Source organism: Lolium rigidum, chromosome 2 (genome assembly GCF_022539505.1).
Source record: "Lolium rigidum isolate FL_2022 chromosome 2, APGP_CSIRO_Lrig_0.1, whole genome shotgun sequence".
In the NCBI taxonomy this organism is placed as follows: Eukaryota; Viridiplantae; Streptophyta; class Magnoliopsida; order Poales; family Poaceae; genus Lolium; species Lolium rigidum.
This window is the reverse complement of record NC_061509.1, coordinates 223854422-223874167: the sequence shown is the minus strand read 5'-3', so window position 1 is coordinate 223874167 and position 19746 is coordinate 223854422. Positions and strand designations below refer to the sequence as shown.

The following is a 19746-nucleotide window of genomic DNA, read 5'->3' as shown; positions in this document are numbered from 1 at the left end:
TTACATACTTGCTTATTTGCATTCATCATATTACTTTATGTTGACAATTATCCATGAGATATGCATGTTGAAAGTTGAAAGCAATCGCTGAAACTTATATCTTCCTTTGTGTTGCTTCAATGCTTTTACTTTGAATCTATTGCTTTATGAGTTAACTCTTGTGCAAGACTTTTGATGCTTGTCTTGAAAGTACTCTTCATGAAAAGTTTTGCTATATGTTATCTATTTGTTAGCAACTATAGATCATTGCCTTGAGTCACTTCATTCATTTCATATGCTTTGTAATAGTATGATCAAGGTTATGTAAGTAGCATGTCACTACAGAAATTATTCTTTTTATCGTTTACCTACTCGAGGACGAGTAGGAACTAAGCTTGGGGATGCTGATACGTGATACGTCTCCGACGTATCGATAATTTCTTATGTTCCATGCCACATTATTGATGTTATCTACATGTTTTATGCACACTTTATGTCATATTCGTGCATTTTCTGGAACTAACCTATTAACAAGATGCCGAAGTGCCGGTTCTGTTTTACTGCTGTTTTTGGTTTCGAAATCCTAGTAACGAAATATTCTCGGAATCGGACGAAATCAACGCCCAGGTTCCTATTTTCACCGGAAGCATCCAGAACACACGAGAAGGACCAGAGGGGGGGCACTGGGCCCCCAGACCATAGGCCGGCGCGGCCCAGGCCCTGGCCGCGCCGCCATATGGTGTGGCCACCCCTTCAGCCCTCCTGCGCCGCCTCTTCGCCTATTTAAAGCCTCCGTCGCGAAAACCCTGATACGTTCGACGAAACCCACAGAAACCTTCCAGAGCCGCCGCCATCGCGAAGCCAAGATCTGGGGGCAGGAGTCTCCGTTCCGGCACGGCTGCCGGAACGGGGAAGTGCCCCGGAAGGCTTCTCCATCGACACCGCTGCCATCTCCACCGCCATCTTCATCACCGCTGCTTGCTCCCATGAGGAGGGAGTAGTTCTCCATCGAGGCTCGGGGCTGTACCGGTAGCTATGTGGTTCATCTCTCTCCTATGTGCTTCAATACAATAATCTCATTAGCTGCTTTACATGATTGAGATTCATATGATGATGCTTGTAATCTAGATGTCATTATGCTAGTCAAGTGAGTTTTACTTATGTGATCTCCGGAGACTCCTTGTCCCACGTGTGTAAAGGTGACAGTGTGTGCACCATGTGGGTCTCTTAGGCTATATTTCACAGAATACTTATTCACTGATGAATGGCATAGTGAGGTGCTTATTTATATCTCTTTATGATTGCAATGTATATGTATCACAATTTATCTATGTGCTACTCTAGCAATGTTATTAAAGTAGTTTATTCCTCCTGCACGGTGTAATGGTGACAGTGTGTGCATCCGTGTTAGTACTTGGTTTATGCTATGATCACGATCTCTTGTAGATTGCGAAGTTAACTATTGCTATGACAGTATTGATGTGATCTATTCCTCCTACATATGCATGAAGGTGACAGTGTGCATGCTATGTTAGTACTTGGTTTAGTCGAATTGATCTATCTTACACTCTAAGGTTACTTAAATATGAACAATGAATTGTGGAGCTTGTTAACTCCGGCATTGAGGGTTCGTGTAATCCTACGCAATGTGTTCATCATCCAACAAGAGTGTAGAGTATGCATTTATCTATTCTGTTATGTGATCAATGTTGAGAGTGTCCACTAGTGAAAGTCTAATCCCTAGGCCTTGTTCCTAAATACTCGCTGCGTTACTACTTGCTTGTTTCATTGTTTCACCGTGTTACTACTCGCTGCAATACTACCACCATCAACTACACGCCGACAAGCTATTTTCACGGCACCGTTGCTACTTGCTCATATATATTCATACCACCCGTATTTCACTATCTCTTCGCCGAACTAGTGCACCTATTAGGTGTGTTGGGGACACAAGAGACTTCTTGCTTTGTGGTTGCAGGGTTGCATGAGAGGGATATCGTTGACCTCTTCCTCCCTGAGTTCGATAAACCTTGGGTGATCCACTTAAGGGAAAACTTGCTGCTGTCCTACAAACCTCTGCTCTTGGAGGCCCAACACTGTCTACAGGAAAAGGAGGGGGGCGTAGACATCAATACGTCTCCAACGTATCCATAATTTCTGATGTTCCATGCTTGTTTTATGACAATATTTACATGTTTTGCTTGCACTTTATAATGTTTTTATGCGTTTTCCGGAACTAACCTATTAACAAGATGCCACAGTGCCAGTTCCTGTTTTCTGCTGTTTTTGGTTCCAGAAAGGCTGTTCGGGCAATATTCTCGGAATTGGACGAAATCAACGCCAAAGATCTTATTTTTCCCGGAAGGTTCCAGAACACCGAAGTAGAGTCGGAGGAGAGCCAGGGGGCCACCACACATGTGGGCGGAGCGGCCCCAGGCCTGGCCGCGCCGGCCTAGTGTGGGGCCACCCTGTCGGCCCTCTGCGCCGCCTCTTCGCCTATTTAAGCCCTTTCGACCTAAAAACGCAGTACCAATTGACGAAACTCCGAGAAAGACTCCGGGGACGCCGCCGCCATCGCGAAACTCCAATTCGGGGGACAGAAGTCTGCGTTCCGGCACCCTGCCGGGACGGGGAAGTGCCCCGGAAGCCATCTCCATCGACGCCACCGCCTCCATCATGCTCCGTGAGTAGTTCCCCCATGGACTACGGGTTCTAGCGATAGCTAGTTGGTACTCTCTATCCTATGTACTTCAATACAATGATCTCATGAGCTGCCTTACATGATTGAGATCCATCCGATGTAATCGGTGTTGTGTTTGTTGGGATCCGATGGATGATACGTTATGATTAGTCTATCTATAAAGTTTGTGAAGTTATTGTTGCTGCAATCTTGTTATGTTTAATGCTTGTCACTAGGGCCCGAGTGGCATGATCTTAGATTTGAGCTTTATAATTATTTCTTAGATTGTATCTACAAGTTGTATGCACATGTCACTGTCCGGAACCAAAGGCCCTGAAGTGACAGAAATCGGGACAACCGGAGGGGATGGCGGTGATGTGAGGATCACATGTTTTCACAGAGTGTTAATGCTTTGCTCCGGTGCTCTATTAAAAGGAGTACCTTAATATCCAGTAGATTTCCTTGAGGCCCGGCTGCCATCGGCTGGTAGGACAAAAGATGTTGTGCAAGTTTCTCATTGCGAGCACGTATGACTATATATGGAAAACATGCCTACATGATTAATGAATTTATGTTTTTTCTTAATGCTTTATCAATCCTATCAATTGCCCAACTGTAATTTGTTCACCCAACACTTGTCACTTATTGGAGAGTTACCACTAGTGTAGATCGCTGGGAACCCCGGTCCATATCTCATCATGATATATTCGTTCTACATGTCATTGGAAGTAGTATCAACTATTCTCTGGTGCCATTGCTCCTGTGTTACTATTACTGCTGCCGTATTCATCGTTACTATTGCTCTCATATTACTTGCTACTTTCACATCACCCCTGTTACTAGTGCTTTTCCAGTGCAGCTGAATTGACAACTCAGTTGTTAAGGCTTATAAGTATTCTTTACCTCCCCTTGTGTCGAATCAATAAATTTGGGTTTTACTTCCCTCGAAGACTGCTGCGATCCCCTATACTTGTGGGTTATCAGAGGCCTAGTTCAAATCCGGTCAGTTTCCAGCGGATTCGGCGGGACACCGCCGGAAGCCACATGTGTTCTCAAATAGCTAACGCGTGTACATGCCATGTGATATGTGGTGCGTAGGTGGTCTACTATCATCGCACGGAGGTTTCACGTCATACTAAAATGCGCCCCATGTAGCTGCTTCACAAATAAAAACCGTTTGGGCACGCTAAAAATAAAAAGATGGTTTCCCGTGGGCCGGATTAGAAAACCGCGTCCGAGATCTTGCTTCCCATCCTAGGGCCAACACACGTGCCACATATGACCTCATTTCGGCAAACTATATCATGCCGAGGCCGTTTCCCATCTCATTTCCGATAAAGTCAATCAGATTTAAACTAGAGGTACTTGATCTATTGCTCACGATTTTTGGGTAAATTAAATTGTAGGTTCAAAATATGATATGGATGTCATATTTGTATTCCTCTCATTTTTCTGATCAATTTAGACATATTATTTGCCAAATTCGTATTTATCGATATTAATTATTCCATATTAAATAAAAAGACAAAAATGAAATCATTTAATTGTTTTTCAAATTCTATATTATTATTATTTATATATATTCATTGTTGTTTACTTAAGTAATTGTTTAGAATTCAAAAATATAGAGATGTGGCAGCACGGTCAAAGGGTTAATATGATTGATATGGTAGTACATTTTCTTTCATGGAAGCTCATCCGAAGAGAACCAAGAAGTTAAGCGTGCTGGGGCGGGAGTAGTGTGAGGATGGGTGACCAACTGGAAAGCTTGACTACAAGTGCAATTTGACATAATATTAGGTGTACTAAGTGTAAGTGTGATTGTGAAAGATTAACAAGTAAAAAAGAATAAGAAGAAAATGGAAAAAAATATTTTTTTAAAAAAAACATAATTTGAATCTTTTTTCAAAAAAAATTTGAAAAATTTGAAATACTATGCCGACGGTATAACCGTCGGCACAACAATCTGTGCCGACGGCCAGTCTGTGCCGACGGTGATCGGGCAGTCCCCGACCAGAACTATGCCGACGACGCTACGCCGACGGTCACCGTCGGCACAGCCTATGCCGACGGCCTTCTTTGCTGTGCCGACGGCTGTCGGCAGACTGGAGCTCTCCCGTAGTGTCCCAATTTCCTTTGCAGTTTCCACCCGAGAGCTTCTCACATGCCACCCAATGGAAGTCCCTTCAAATGCTATCGATCTTCATTAGAACCTCTATAGGAACAAGGAACATCAAGTACTGTGACGAAGTAGATGCCAATACTTGTGGGCGTCGCTTTAACAAGCATCATTCGGCTGGCCATAGTGGCATATGCCTTCCTATCCAAGGGATGAGCTTGCCGGCCACCCTATCTTCCAAATCTTGAAAGTGAAATTTTCGGAGCCGTGTCACGAGCAAAGTCAGACCCAAAGAATTCATTGGGAAGGAGGCATGTTGAGCAAGGAAAGCTTGAAGGATGTAGTCAAGGTCAATATTCTCGTAGGAGCCACATGACTTTTTGCACAACTGGTAACAAGCCCGATGACTTGGCCAAAGCTTGTCAAAGTAGTTGCCAAGAAGTTGATATCATCATTTTGGGAGCCACAAATATGGTGGCGTCATCGGTATATATATAGAGAGGTGTGGATTGTTGGAGCTCTCCCACTTAGTCTTTTGGCAGTGTTGTTCCTGAATAGGTAACGCTAACACCCAACCACAAGAAACTTGATAGAAAATCGGATGAACTCATCTCAAATCTGTCCATGCAATTACCAAGCAAAGTGGACGACAAATTTCTGTGAGCATATCTGTTATCTTCTCTGAACATTACAATATATACTGCTAGCATCGTGGTACTGCTTTAGGAAGAATATAAGTAGTACTAATAAACACATGTTTTTTTCCTTATAAAGAGCGCTGTACTACCCATAAACACATGGAATTAAATTGATCACGCATGGGCGCTCAAACTTCCAAAGCCTATATCAGACCACTGACCACATTTACATGTACTTTCCAGTTTCCAGTAGAACCAGACTAGAGATTATCAAGCGACGCGGTTTGCCTGACGACCAGTCGTCTTCCGGTACAGCGGTTTCTGCAGAAGAAGCTGCGCTACCGAGCGATCCATAGGGCTGCCCTGAGTCTCGGTCCATACGCTCGAAGTCTTGATCCTGGCCAGAGGTACCAGAAGCGTCAGTCAGCATTTGGATGTGACCAACCCGAGAGCCATGTTTTTAATAACAACAGATGGTATGAAATCAGAGATAAGTTTCAGAAGTTGACAGATACACTTGCCTGCTCGCAGCACTTGATGAACCCACATTCTGGTCGACACAATGCCTCTGTTCGACATTGTTGGCCAGTCGATACAGGGCATCTCTTATGCACGTCTTGGTTCCCACATCCAACTGCAGTAGCAAATTACATGTATATGACGTTAAGTAGCATAAGCACTGAATATCATTCACGTATCACATGAAAAAAATGTAATGAAACATGGTATGCAAGTTGGTGTGAGTCTCAGTGACCCTGACCTGGTTCATGCCTTCCTGAAGCTTCTGGAACCGAAGATTCTTCACCGGCGCAGCTTTAGCAATCGACGACGGGAGAGGGCTCTCACGTAGTCCTCCCGAACATCCTCTCCCCTTCGAACCCAACTCCAATCCTGAGCTGTTCAGACCAGCCCCATCGCCTGCAAAGCACACTTCAGGAAGAAGCTGATGGTGCATCTGAGGCTGCTTCACCTGAGGGAAGTACATCTCCAGTGGGTTTTCGGACATCTCATCGAGGAACATGTCCGGGGTCGTCGCGTGCGGCTTCTTCTTCTTCTTCGTGGAACTCTGTGGAGCGTAAGCCGAGGCGACGTCGTCTGGCCAGGAGCGAGCGGTGGCGGAAGAAGGTATCATCTCGTCGTTGCGGTACATGGTGCTGGATGATGTTGAGACGAGCATGTCGTCGAAGGGGCAGAGGAGGTCGGCGTCTGAAACCCGTGGGAAATGCTGGATCTCCTCGGAGGAAGAGCGGTTCAGTGGCGACTCCTTTTCTTTATTCTTGGATGGCTGCTGCGTGTTCATGGGAGTTGCCATGTTGATCTGCAGAAGGTGAACAGAGAAGTTAGCATCCAAGATTCTTGTGAGAAATTATGAACGAAGATCCCCATATGGAAGAACGCAAAGATCTGGACTCTCGAGTCGACGAGAAGATATATACCGTCAGCTGTAAATCCTTTGCATCATCATGGAACCTTCAAAATTTGAGGAAAAGTAATCAGGGGCATAAGAGTCTGAAAGTACCTGATCAGTAGTGTCAGGAACTGTCAAATCTATCAGTATGGGATAAGCCGCGCTCTTGCTTGCAACAGTGGATGGATTCAGGTCATTATCAAAGCGGATGCTCGGTACGAGCTGAGCATCAGGCGAGCAGATCGAAGGCCACATCGGGTCATCGAAATAATTGTTGCCCCCTAGCTCAAACGGCGAACCGAGTTTTCTTCAGAAGACGAGAAGTAAAGAAAAAAGGTTTCAGATAAAAGGAGAGGCGGCATTGGATTGTAAAAGGCTGCACGCTCAAGGTCGAAGGAAGTTACCTCAGCTCCGTCTCGACACCCTCCAAGGGGGCCAGCTCAGGCCAGTCGAAGAGGAACAGGTCGCCCCCTTTGTTCCTGTGTTCATCCTGTGATCGCACCGTATCCCCTTGCGGTGGTGAACAGATAATGTCTGAAACGTTGCCGATTCCAGCAGGGAACAATCCCGCTTCTGCACCTGCACGCATTCGATGAACACAACTTCACTTAGACGTACTAGTCAGTAAAACACCGGCATGTTATCGGGGCAAGATCGATGGCGTACTCATCGTGACAGCAACGTCCTTGTTCTGAATCTGCGCGCAGAAGTTGCCTTTTCCATGGGACACGACGTCGGCGGCTGTACCGCCGCCGTAGACAGCAGTGCTGTTTCTGGCGGCGCCAACTCCCTGCAGTAGGGGTCCTGGATTCGCCGGGTACATCTTGGATTTGTCGCGGCCTTGAAACAGCGGCATGGCGTGATCGTTGCTTAGAGCAAAGTCGCCGATGGCAAGGTGAGAGACCTGAATGAAAAGGAGAGAAAGAAAACCGATCAGCCCTCACACAAGAGTTTGAACGTTGGATCGACAGGAACCTGCAAACGGACGAGAGAGAGCAAGCCCGTACCTCGTCGCGGGGCTGGAAGAAGCCCCCTCTCCTCCCGACCACCGGCGCATGCATCGATCGGAAACCGAGCGAACCGCAGAGGTTCAGAGACGGGACGGGTGGATGGTTGCGGCAACAGGAAGGCGAAGCGAGCAGCTAGCCCGGATGGACGAAGGTAGCAGGAAGCAATGGAAAGCAGGCGAGTGGAATTGATACTGTTGGCGGCTCCTAGGCAGGCGGGCGGGAACGGTGGCGCGGCCGTAGCTTATAACATGCCGCTCGCATGCAGCTGGCTTCGCTTTGCCGCGCCGAACACCCTGTCGAGCTCTAGCCTTATCCCTGCACTAATTGGCCGGGGTTTTCGCCAGGAGGTAGGCGATGCGATAAGCTAGCCGTACTTGCGGCTTCCGATGCTTCACCGTTCCGTGCAAGGAGTTAGGCGTCCGTGGCGTCAGAGAAGCATTCTCCGGTGAGGCGCTGGATCGTGGGAACGTGTCCTAAAGCGACAGAACGAACGAAGGCCTGTCTGGCTCCGGGTGGAGAGAGGACGACTCTTCTGTCTTCTCCCATTGACAGAGCTAGCTGATCGATCGGCCTAACTCCATTTGCCGGAAACAGAAGGGGGCAGCGCCTCTTTTCCGGCGTGGCAAAGGCGACAGCGACGCGCGCGCTCCGGCCGGGGGTCGTAGCTAGCTGGTGATTGTTGAACGTGCTCCGTCGACGGATCGATGCTTCCTCGCCAGCTGCCTCGCTAAGCGGTAAGCATCGATGGATCGATCGAGGCCTCGCGGGCAAGGTGGCCGGCCGGCTTTCTTTCACGAGGACGGCAACCGGCGGCCGGTGCGCGCGCGCGCGCGGTGATCGTGCTAGCTAGCTGCTCGATCGATCGGCTTCACACGATGCGTCAGCTCCTCGCAAACGTGTCGACGGCTGGACGCGCGAGCTAGCTCTTTCCCTCCGGGAGGTTAAGTTCGGCAGCGCCTTTTGGTGCTCCGGTCGATCGATGACGTTTCGCGGCTGGGAGCCTGGAAGGACGGACGGCTCGGGTGAGCGAGTGATCGATCGAGAGCGCGACGTCGACGTTTCATGTGCAGTGTAGTGTGCCTGTGCCTGTGCATGTGTGTGTAATCTGACAGTAGCGTGGAGGTGACATGTCACGTGTGAGAACGACCTTGTCTACCGTGTCTCGTCAAAACGACTAGACCGACGAGCGTCTTGTGTTTACTGATTTTTTATAGGGTGTCTCTAACAGTCTCAGTCGAATTACTTTAGCGTGTTTTAATATGGGTCTAAACAAATATAAACAACAGCAAACACGAATCTTCAAGCAAAAACAAAATCTAACGCTAGAAAATGTGACTGAGACATAAGCTACGTCTCAGCTAGCTGAAACTTAGCAATTCCGTTTTTATAGAACGCTACGTACTATCTAGAATGGGGCTCTCTCTGTTTCAAAAGAATTCCATATGAATTACGGAGAATTATATTCCTCGAATTCCTTTTCCCCATAGAACTTTGTCTGGATTTCCAATGGTTATTTTACATGCAAATACTCCATATGAGAAAAAAAACTTATGGGATATTCTCCCTCTTTGAATGATAATTATGTCATTTACCTATTCCTTCGAACAAGTTCCTATGTTTCTCCCGAGGCGCAACCAAACAATTATTACTGTAGACATATGTGTTTTCTATTCCTATTGGATTCAACATGCATGCATGGCATGCCTTCTTAACCCGAAGTTTTCCCTATTTTTGTGTTCTCCAAGTAGGCCCTAAAATACCAAACCCGCGTAGATTCAAAGTAGCAACGAAGTAAAGCACATGCTTCTCGCTATGGAAGGGAACGACATCCCATATGGATAACCATTTTGCTTAAATGAGAGACTCGACCTCCTAACCAAGTGACGGGTATATGTGGTAGCTGACTATGTGTGTCCTACGTGGCACCCTTCACCCGACCTATAACAGTATTTCGGCCATGCATGTAGGAATCGTCCACGGTTTTACGCGTCCACATCTACATGACATATGGACTCCACTAGTGGGAAATTCGGAAATTGTCTGAAATGTGATACAGTGTGATAGGAGGGTCAAATGTAGCGGACCTATGCCTATGTGTGAACTAAATATGCAAACCACGCTAGTTGTAAAAAGGATAGCATATATACAAACTGCACAACTTATCGCCCACATCAATGACTAGGATTCATCAAGTCGAACGCTACAACTTAAAGTGACGCAAGAGCAATGACGTACGTACTTGGTCCAATTCTCTCGTATAAGGGGTGACATAAAATGCAAAAAGGTATCCATCTCTAATTGAAACGTGTCGGAAATGCTCGAGTCTAGCTATATTAATTCCTTTTCCACTGGTTATACATACACGGCCAGGCGTGCTGCTGGTGTTGTGGACTTGTGGTGTGTAGCGTGCACGTACCAGATTGGACACATGCATCTATTGAGCCGTGTCTCAATAACACAGCGAAGGGCCGTCAGTTAGCTCTGCCTAACACGGCGAGCACCACCGTTCCTAGCTCCTCTGTTTTTCATCCTTTTGTTGAAGGCTTTCACCTCTGTTCGGCGCAGAGTTTGCCTGTCGTCGTAGAGTGGCCATTTGATTGGCAGTGCGGCCCAATTTTCCGTAGCTATTATGGGCTAGATCTGGTCCAGATTCCGTTCATGAGCTAGACCAGGCCTTCACTGGCTGGTCGTGATGGGCTAACGAACAAGTCTGTTCTTTGTATTGAAGATTTTTCAAACAATTCCGTGCTGGATTGTAGTATGGGCGTCTAGGACCCCTCCCCCTCTCCGAAACAAAAACAATGATCGTGTCGTCTAGGATTGCTTAGAGAATCTTCACCCATGCCCCTCAACTGGCTATTGGGGGCGTCAGACAGAAATGGATGCCTAGTCATGGCCCCAAACACATCTTCGGTCATGTGCGGCCCAAAATTGTCTGGCGCCCCAAAGCCAATCCCGCATCACAGGGGTGGCCTGGTGTGCCGAACATAAGGCATTGCCCATGTAACATAGGATACCAATAGGAGGATGCCAGCAGCCCAATTTCCCCACCACCTCGCCTCCCGTCTCTTGCCTTCTCGAGACCTCTTCCAACCCTGCCAAATCGCCATCGTTATTGTCGCCGCCATCCCCCTCTCGCCGCCACCTCCAGCCTGTTGCGCACCACATCAGTGTAGGATAACGTTGCATAGAAAACAAAAAAATTCCTACCGCGAACACGCAATCCAAGCCAAGATGCAATCTAGAAGACGGTAGCAACGAGGGGATTATCGAGTCTCACCCTTGAAGAGATTCCAAAGCCTACAAGATGAGGCTCTTGTTGCTGCGGTAGACGTTCACTTGCCGCTTGCAAAAGCGCGTAGAAGATCTTGATCACGATCCCTCCGGCGCCACGAACGGGCGGCACCTCCGTACTCGGTCACACGTTCGGTTGTTGATGAAGACGACGTCCACCTCCCGTTCCAGCGGGCAGCGGAAGTAGTAGCTCCTCTTGAATCCGACAGCACGACGGCTTGGTGTCGGTGGTGGTGGAGAAATCCGGTGGAGCTTCGCTAAGCGTGCGGGATGTGGTGGAGGAGAGAGGCCGCTAGGGTTTGGGAGAGGGGGGCGCCGGCCATCTAGGTGGTGCGGCCACCTTGGTGTTGTTCGGGTGGCCGGCCCCCTCCCCTTGGCCCTCATTATATAGGTGGAACACCCAAGAGTTGGTCTACAAGTCTTCGAATAAGACCCCAAACCAAAACCTTCCATAACTCATGAAACCTACCCAAGCTAGGACTCCCACTAGAGGTGGGAGTTTCACCTTCCTTGGGAGGGTGGCCGGCCCCCTTGGGAGTCCACTTGGGACTCCTCCCCTTAGGGTTGGCCGGCCATGGGAGGTGGAGTCCCACCGGGACTCCGCCTTCCTTGGTGGTTTCTTCCGGACTTTTCTAGAACCTTCTAGAACCTTCCATAGAACCTTCCGAATCATTTTAAATCACATAAAATGACATCCTATATATGAATCTTATTCTCTGGACCATTCCGGAACTCCTCGTGATGTCCGGGATCTCATCCGAGACTCCGAACAAATATTCGAACTCCATTCCATATTCAAGTTCTACCATTTCAACATCCAACTTTAAGTGTGTCACCCTACGGTTCGTGAACTATGCGGACATGGTTGAGTACTCACTCCGACCAATAACCAATAGCGGGATCCGGAGATCCATAATGGCTCCCACATATTCAACGATGACTTTAGTGATCGAATGAACCATTCACATACGATACCAATTCCCTTTGTCACGCGATATTTTACTTGTCCGAGGTTTGATCATCGGTATCACTCTATACCTTGTTCAACCTCGTTTCCTGACAAGTACTCTTTACTCGTACCGTGGTATGTGGTCTCTTATGAACTTATTCATATGCTTGCAAGACATTAGACGACATTCCACCGAGAGGGCCCGGAGTATATCTATCCGTCATCGGGATGGACAAATCCCACCGTTGATCCATATGCCTCAACTCATACTTTCCGGATACTTAATCCCACTTTTATAACCACCCATTTACGCAGTGGCGTTTGGTGTAATCAAAGTACCTTTCCGGTATAAGTGATTTACATGATCTCATGGTCATAAGGACTAGGTAACTATGTATCGAAATCTTATAGCAAATAACTTAATGACGAGATCTTATGCTACGCTTAATTGGGTGTGTCCATTACATCATTCATATAATGACATAACCTTGTTATTAATAACATCCAATGTTCATGATCACGAAACCATGATCATCTATTAATCAACAAGCTAGTTATACAAGAGGCTTACTAGGGACTCTTTGTTGTTTACATATCACACATGTACTAATGTTTCGGTTAATACAATTATAGCATGACATATAAATATTTATCATAAACATAAAGATATAAATAATAACCACTTTATTATTGCCTCTAGGGCATATCTCCTTCAGTCTCCCACTTGCACTATAGTCAATAATCTAGTTTACATTTGTAAAGATATAACACCTTGGCCTTCCGGTGCTTTATCATGTTTTGCTCACGGGAGAGTTTTTAGTCAACGGATCTGACATGCTCAGAACCGTATGTATTTTGTAATTCATTTGCGTCTCAACGCATCACTCATTTCCAAATGAGTCGGCATTAAATATGTTTGGTCTTCGGTGGAACCTTAATTCCGCGGTCTGAAATATGTCACTAATATTGTCACACACAATATAGCTTCAAAGTTCTGACTCTGTCGGAACTACACCAAGTTCTAAAAGAACCTCTTGACTTAACATCCTTTGTCATTGTCAAAACAATGACATACTCTGCATTCTTTTGTAGAATCCGTCACAATATTTAGAACTCTTCTAAATCTAACATAGACAACTTCTAGCTCATTGTGCTACCTTTTAAACAACACTTAGTCTAATTTGAAATTGAAATTTTATTTTCATATGTGACAAAACAAATATTGGTGCAACACTTTACAGCGATTTGTTTGTCATTTCTTCATACAAAAACTATATATATATATTCTTGGTTCTTCTTAAGTACTCAAGAATATTCTTACTGTTTTTCAATGATCATCACATGAATCATTCTGGTATATGCTCCTAACCTTTTAGAGCACAAGATATCTGATTTTGTACATATTATTCATGATCTAAAATCACTCATGTGTTTTTACTCATCGAGTGTCAGATACACTCAAGTCTTTGATGCGCGTGGTTGACGTATTGTCTTTCCGTTCGACACGCGTCCGTTGGGAACCCCAAGAGGAAGGTGTGATGCGTACAGCGGCAAGTTTCCCTCGGTAAGAAACCAAGGTTTATCGAACCGAGTAGGAGTCAAGAAGCACGTGAAGGTTGATGGCGACGAGATGTAGTGCGGCGCAACACCGGGGATTCCGGCGCCAACGTGGAACCTGCACAACACAAACCAAGTACTTTGCCCCAACGAAACAGCGAGGTTGTCAATCTCACCGGCTTGCTGTAACAAAGGATTAGATGTATAGTGTAGAAGATGATTGTTTGCAGAAAACAGTAGAACAATTGCAGTAGATTGTATTTCAAGTATAGAGAATTGGACCGGGGTCCACAGTTCACTAGAGGTGTCTCTCCCATAAGATAAATAGCATGTTGGGTGAACAAATTACAGTTGGGCAATTGACAAATAGAGAGGGCATGACCATGCACATACATATTATGATGAGTATTGTGAGATTTAATTGGGTATTACGACAAAGTACATAGACCGCTATCCAGCATGCATCTATGCCTAAAAAGTCCACCTTCAGGTTATCATCCGAACACCTTCCAGTATTAAGTTGAAAACAACAGACAATTGCATTAAGTATGGTGCGTAATGTAATCAATAACTACATCCTCGGACATAGCATCAATGTTTTATCCCTAGTGGCAACAGTACATCCATAACCTTAGAGGTTTCTGTCACTCCCCAGATTCACGGAGACATGAACCCACTATCGAGCATAAATACTCCCTCTTGGAGTTAAGAGTAAAAACTTGGCCAGAGCCTCTACTAATAACGGAGAGCATGCAAGATCATAAACAACACATAGGTAATAGATTGATAATCAACATAGCATAGTATTCTCTATTAATCGGATCCCAACAAACACAACATATAGCATTACAGATAGATGATCTTGATCATGTTCGGCAGCTCACAAGATCCGACAATGAAGCATAATGAGGAGAAGACAACCATCTAGCTACTGATATGGACCCATAGTCCAGGGGTGAACTACTCACACATCACTCCGGAGGCGACCATGGCGGTGTAGAGTCCTCCGGGAGATGAATCCCCTCTCCGGCAGGTGCGGGAGGCGATCTCCTGAATCCCCGAGATGGGATTGGCGGCGGCGTCTCTGGAAGGTTTTCCGTATCGTGGCTCTCGGTACTCGGGGGTTTCGCGACGAAGACTATTTGTAGGCGGAAGGGCAGGTCGTGGGGCCACACGAGGCCCAGGAGACAGGCCGGCGCGGCCAAGACCTGGGCCGCGCCGCCCTACCTCCTGGCTGCCTCGTGGCCCCACTTCGTTGACTCTTCGGTCTTCTGGAAGCTTCGTGTGAAAATAGGCCCCTGGGCGTTGATTTCGTCCAATTCCGAGAATATTTCCTTACTAGGATTTCTGAAACCAAAAACAGTAGAAAATAGCAACTGGCTCTTCGGCATCTTGTTAATAGGTTAGTGCCGGAAAAATTCATAAATATGATGTAAAGTATGCATAAAACATGTAGATATCATCAATAATGTGGCATGGAACATAAGAAATTATCGATACGTCGGAGACGTATCAGTCTTGTTAAAACTTTACACGACAAGAACATTTTCTTAATATTTCTATATTGAACTACTTCAATATCCATTCTATGTACTTTGACTTAAACTTATTATGTGTTTCAATCTATCTTCATAGATCTTGACACTAAATTTGTTTCAGTCCATATCCTTTCATTGAAGTTAATTTCTCAATGAAACCTTTTTAATCAAGTATATACTTACATCATTTATAACTAACTATATGTCATCAACATAAGTATTATAAATATGTCTCAGCGCTCCCACTTAATTTCTTGCAAATGCAAGTCTCTTCATCGTCTCTGATGAAATCAAAAACTTTTTGATTATTTCATCTGGTGAAGATTCCAACTCCGCGATACTCACTTCATCCAATTGAAGTTTGTATACCTATCTAGTATTCCACGGACCAGCAAAACTCTTGGTTGTATCTTGTATACACCTTTAGTACATACTTCTGATAAGTAATGTATTTTGCCATCCTACTAACATATCTCATAAAAGAAATATGTAGTGATTACTAGAATAATCCACATAGACTATAAGCATTGCTACCGGAAGATCTAATCTTATCATAGTCAACTCTTTGAACTTTGTCGTAAACAACTTTTCGACAAGTCAAGCTTCTTCAATGATATTCCATCCAAGTCCATCAATTTTATAGATCCATTTACTTTCAAAAAGTATTTATCTATCTTGGATTTCATGGCGTATAGCCATTTTGACGGAGTCAGGGCCCATCATAACTTCTTTGTTTGTAGTTGGTTTATCATTGTTCAAAATCAATCCTTTGTCCACAAATCATTTATTTGATCACAAAGTAAACCATACTTACAAGGTTCAATGTGAACTTCGATCTCCATGGCTAAAACATTTTGTAGTCATGGGAGCCATGATCGTCGCAGCCGCTTCCGGAATCAATTTCCGATGCTGCGCTACTCTGATCATTATACTCAGGTTCATAAACCTTATCAAGTTCTATTTTCCTCCCACTCAAATACTTCGCTAGAAAACAATTTCTTGGAAATAAACAAGTAACATTAACAAACACTTTTGTTGTTTACTTCATAGTGGAAAGAATTCCCAATCAATTCTTTGGGATAACCAACAAAGACATTCATCCGATTTTGGTTTAGACCAAAATTTAAAGAAAGAACTATTAGGGTTTATACCCATGCCATAACCTGTATGGTGTCATTTCAACGGATCATGATGATGCTCTATTTAGTGTAAAAGCGGTAGTCACTAAAGCATAATCCACAAAAATATAATGGCGTCAATATTTTATCTCATCATTGACCCAACAAGGTTTGGATACATCTCTTGGATACTTCATCATCACTATGATACTCCAAGTAGAACAATTTCATAACTCTCTTAGATGTTTGCTAAAACTCATAATTCAAATATTTCCACCATGATCCAATCATAGATATTTGACTTTTCTATTACGATGATTTCCACTTCATGCTGAAATTTATTTGAATCCATTCAAATGTTTCAAACTTCTTCCTTATTGAATATATCCTCATATATACTCAATTCATTGTTGAAAGTTTTCATGAAGTAGAAGAATCTCCCGCACACAACTATGCCCAGTGAACCACATATATCATTATGTATGTTTTCACTAAGTTAGTTGCCCATTCAACTCTTTGCCTATGAACGGTATTTCAGTCATTACTTTTAGAAAAGATTTTGCAAGCGCCAAATGATTCAAAAATCAAATGACTCCAAAAATCCATTTGCATGGAGTTCCTTCATGCGTTCCTTTCTAACATGACCTAAATGGCGGTTCCACAAATAAGTGGAATTCAAATCATTTGCCTTATGGCATTTTAGTGTCAGTGTTATGTATGTGTGTTTCACCATTAAGATTTATAATAACTTATCCATCGTACATGGAGTAATGTCATAATTTGAACAACTCATTGTTTTCATTTGACCAGAGCAAAATAACAATTATTAAGTTCTTTATTATAAATTCTAATGGTCTAGATAGAATGCCAACGACGAACATAATAACACTTTATTTTTGTTCCAGACGTGCATTCCTATCATATTCCTTGTCAGTCACTTAGGCCATTGTATTCTTGTATTGCGTTGTTTTGTATGACACTTCATACCAACCAATATAGTACTAATACCCAAGAATTTCATAGTGTGACCTAACTAGGAATACAACCATAACATGTATATCATTTATATACACCTGAGCTAGACTTTCTAGTCTTTTCTTTCTTTCTGCCAAAATATCTTTTGTAGTTTCTCTTTTAGCTTTCCTCATTCTCAGAAAAACACTTCAACATCAATAACTTCTAGGTTTGTTGGTCAAATACCAATAACCTTGAGGTTCTTACTTTGAAGTTGATCATCATATGACAAGTGTTCCGGATTTCACTATTAGTAACCTTGTAATATGATGAACAATTTCACTCATAATTTTATCCATTGTATCATGATGACTTTCTGAGACCATGTCTGTACATGCTAGGCTCGTAAAGTTTTAACTTTAGTATTCGCATGTGCAAAACTGGCTTGCACCCGTTGTATGCACACGTAGAATCTATAACACCCGATTATCACGTGATGCTACGAAACTACGAGTCTTAGCAACGGTGCATACTAAGGATGATTACTTCATGGATATGTGAATATCGTTAGTGCCCCATTAGTTGGAGGATTGGGACGCCTTGCGTCTTCAACCTTCGTACATTCCCATAAAACTTATGATTTTATGTAGTCTCACCAAATTATATTCTATCATCTTGCAATAAGGTCTTAGATATCACATATATCTCATACCTTGATTATTTCTGAAAACTAAATTTTCAGCCCCTTATTTTTCAAACAGATTTGAACGGAGACAAGATAACTTTAGGTACTAATTGAAAGAATAGCTCTTTGAATCAATAATGTGAGGTTTACTAAAAGTTTGCAATAGGACTTAATCAATTCTTGATTCTTAACAATACGGTACCAATCCGTAAAGTTTCTTGTCAGATTTTAACAGTATTTCTATCTCAATTACAAGACTAGCGCATAGTAGTAAACGGATGCCAATACTACAAAATTAATTCAAAATACTACTCAGACTAAGTTTATGATAATTAGTTCATGTTTTAATCTAATTACTAATGAACTCCCACTTAATACAACATCCCTCATAGTTGTTAAGTGGTACACGATCCAAATCCACTACACCAAAACCGATCATCACGTGAGATGATGTAGCTTCAATAGTGAACATCAACATGTTGATCATATCATCTATATGACTCGTGTTCAACCTTTCGGTTTCCGTTGTCCCGAGGCCATGTCTGTACATGCTAGGCTCGTCAAGCAAACCCAAGTATTCCGCGTGTGCAACATGGCTTACACCCGTTGTATGTTGAGTTTATCACATCCGATCATCACGAGATGCTTCAAAACGACGAACTGTACAACGGTGCATACGAGGGGAGAACACTTTATTATCTTGATATTAATGTGAGGGATCATCTTATAATGCTACCGTCGCGTTCTAAGCAAAATAAGATGCATAAAGGATTAACATCACATGCAATTCATAAGTGATATGATATGGCCCTTTAGTCTTTGCGCCTTCGATCTTCATCTCCAAAGCACGGACATGATCTCCATCATCTTCGGGCATGATCTCCATCATCGTCGGTGTAGCGTCAAGGTCCATGGCGCCGTCTTCATGGTTGTTCACCTCATGTAGCAACTATTACAACTACTTTGAAATACTACTCAACATGAAAATTAAAGACAACCATAAGGCTCCTGCCGGTTGCCACAATACAATAATGATCATCTCATACATATTCATCATCACATTATGGCCATATCACATCACCAAACCCTGCAAAAACAAGTTAGACGTCTCTAATTTGGTTTGCATATTTTACGTGGTTTAGGGTTTTCGAGAGAGATCTAATCTACCTACGAACATGAACCACAACGGTGATACTAATGTTGTCAATAGAAGAGTAAATTGAATCTTCACTATAGTAGGAGAGACAGACACCCGCAAAGCCTCTTATGCAATACAAGTTGCATGTCGAACGAGGAACAAGTCTCATGAACGCGGTCATGTAAAGTTAGTCCGAGCCGCTTCATCCCACTATGCCACAAAGATGCAAAGTACTCAAACTAAAGAAAACAAGAGCATCAACGCCCACAAAAACATTGTGTTCTACTCGTGCAACCATCTATGCATAGACACGGCTCTGATACCACTGTAGGATAACGTTGCATAGAAAACAAAAAATTCCTACCGCGAACACGCAATCCAAGCCAAGATGCAATCTAGAAGACGGTAGCAACGAGGGGATTATCGAGTCTCACCCTTGAAGAGATTCCAAAGCCTACAAGATGAGGCTCTTGTTGCTGCGATAGACGTTCACTTGCCGCTTGCAAAAGCGCGTAGAAGATCTTGATCACGATCCCTCCGGCGCCACGAACGGGCAGCACCTCCGTACTCGGTCACACGTTCGGTTGTTGATGAAGACGACGTCCACCTCCCGTTCCAGCGGGCAGCGGAAGTAGTAGCTCCTCTTGAATCCGACAGCACGACGGCGTGGTGTCGGTGG

The 19746-nt window shown here is 44.1% G+C and overlaps 1 protein-coding gene across 1 annotated transcript; it reads right to left on the bottom strand.

Moving 5' to 3' along the window:
- Window positions 1-5686: 5686 nt before the first annotated feature.
- LOC124690602 (protein LNK1-like) lies at window positions 5687-7885 on the bottom strand. The gene is made up of 7 exons (XM_047223965.1): window positions 7832-7885; window positions 7491-7728; window positions 7229-7403; window positions 6936-7131; window positions 6177-6734; window positions 5932-6050; window positions 5687-5813 (listed from the first exon to the last, which is right to left on the bottom strand). The coding sequence occupies exons 1-7, from the start codon at window positions 7883-7885 to the stop codon at window positions 5687-5689; spliced, it is 1467 nt and encodes a 488-aa protein (XP_047079921.1).
- Window positions 7886-19746: the final 11861 nt, after the last annotated feature.

What these genes read in the sequence shown, in the direction of transcription:
- LOC124690602 (XM_047223965.1), bottom strand. Translation starts at nt 7,885, where the DNA reads ATGCATGCGCCGGTGGTCGGGAGGAGAGGGGGCTTCTTCCAGCCCCGC. An exon ending in TCTTCCAGCCCCGCGACGAG is followed by an intron (nt 7,729 to 7,831) that starts GTACGGGCTTGC and finishes CTTTTCATTCAG; the next exon opens with GTCTCTCACCTTGCCATCGG. An exon ending in TTCAGGAAGGCATGAACCAG is followed by an intron (nt 6,051 to 6,176) that starts GTCAGGGTCACT and finishes TTGCTACTGCAG; the next exon opens with TTGGATGTGGGAACCAAGAC.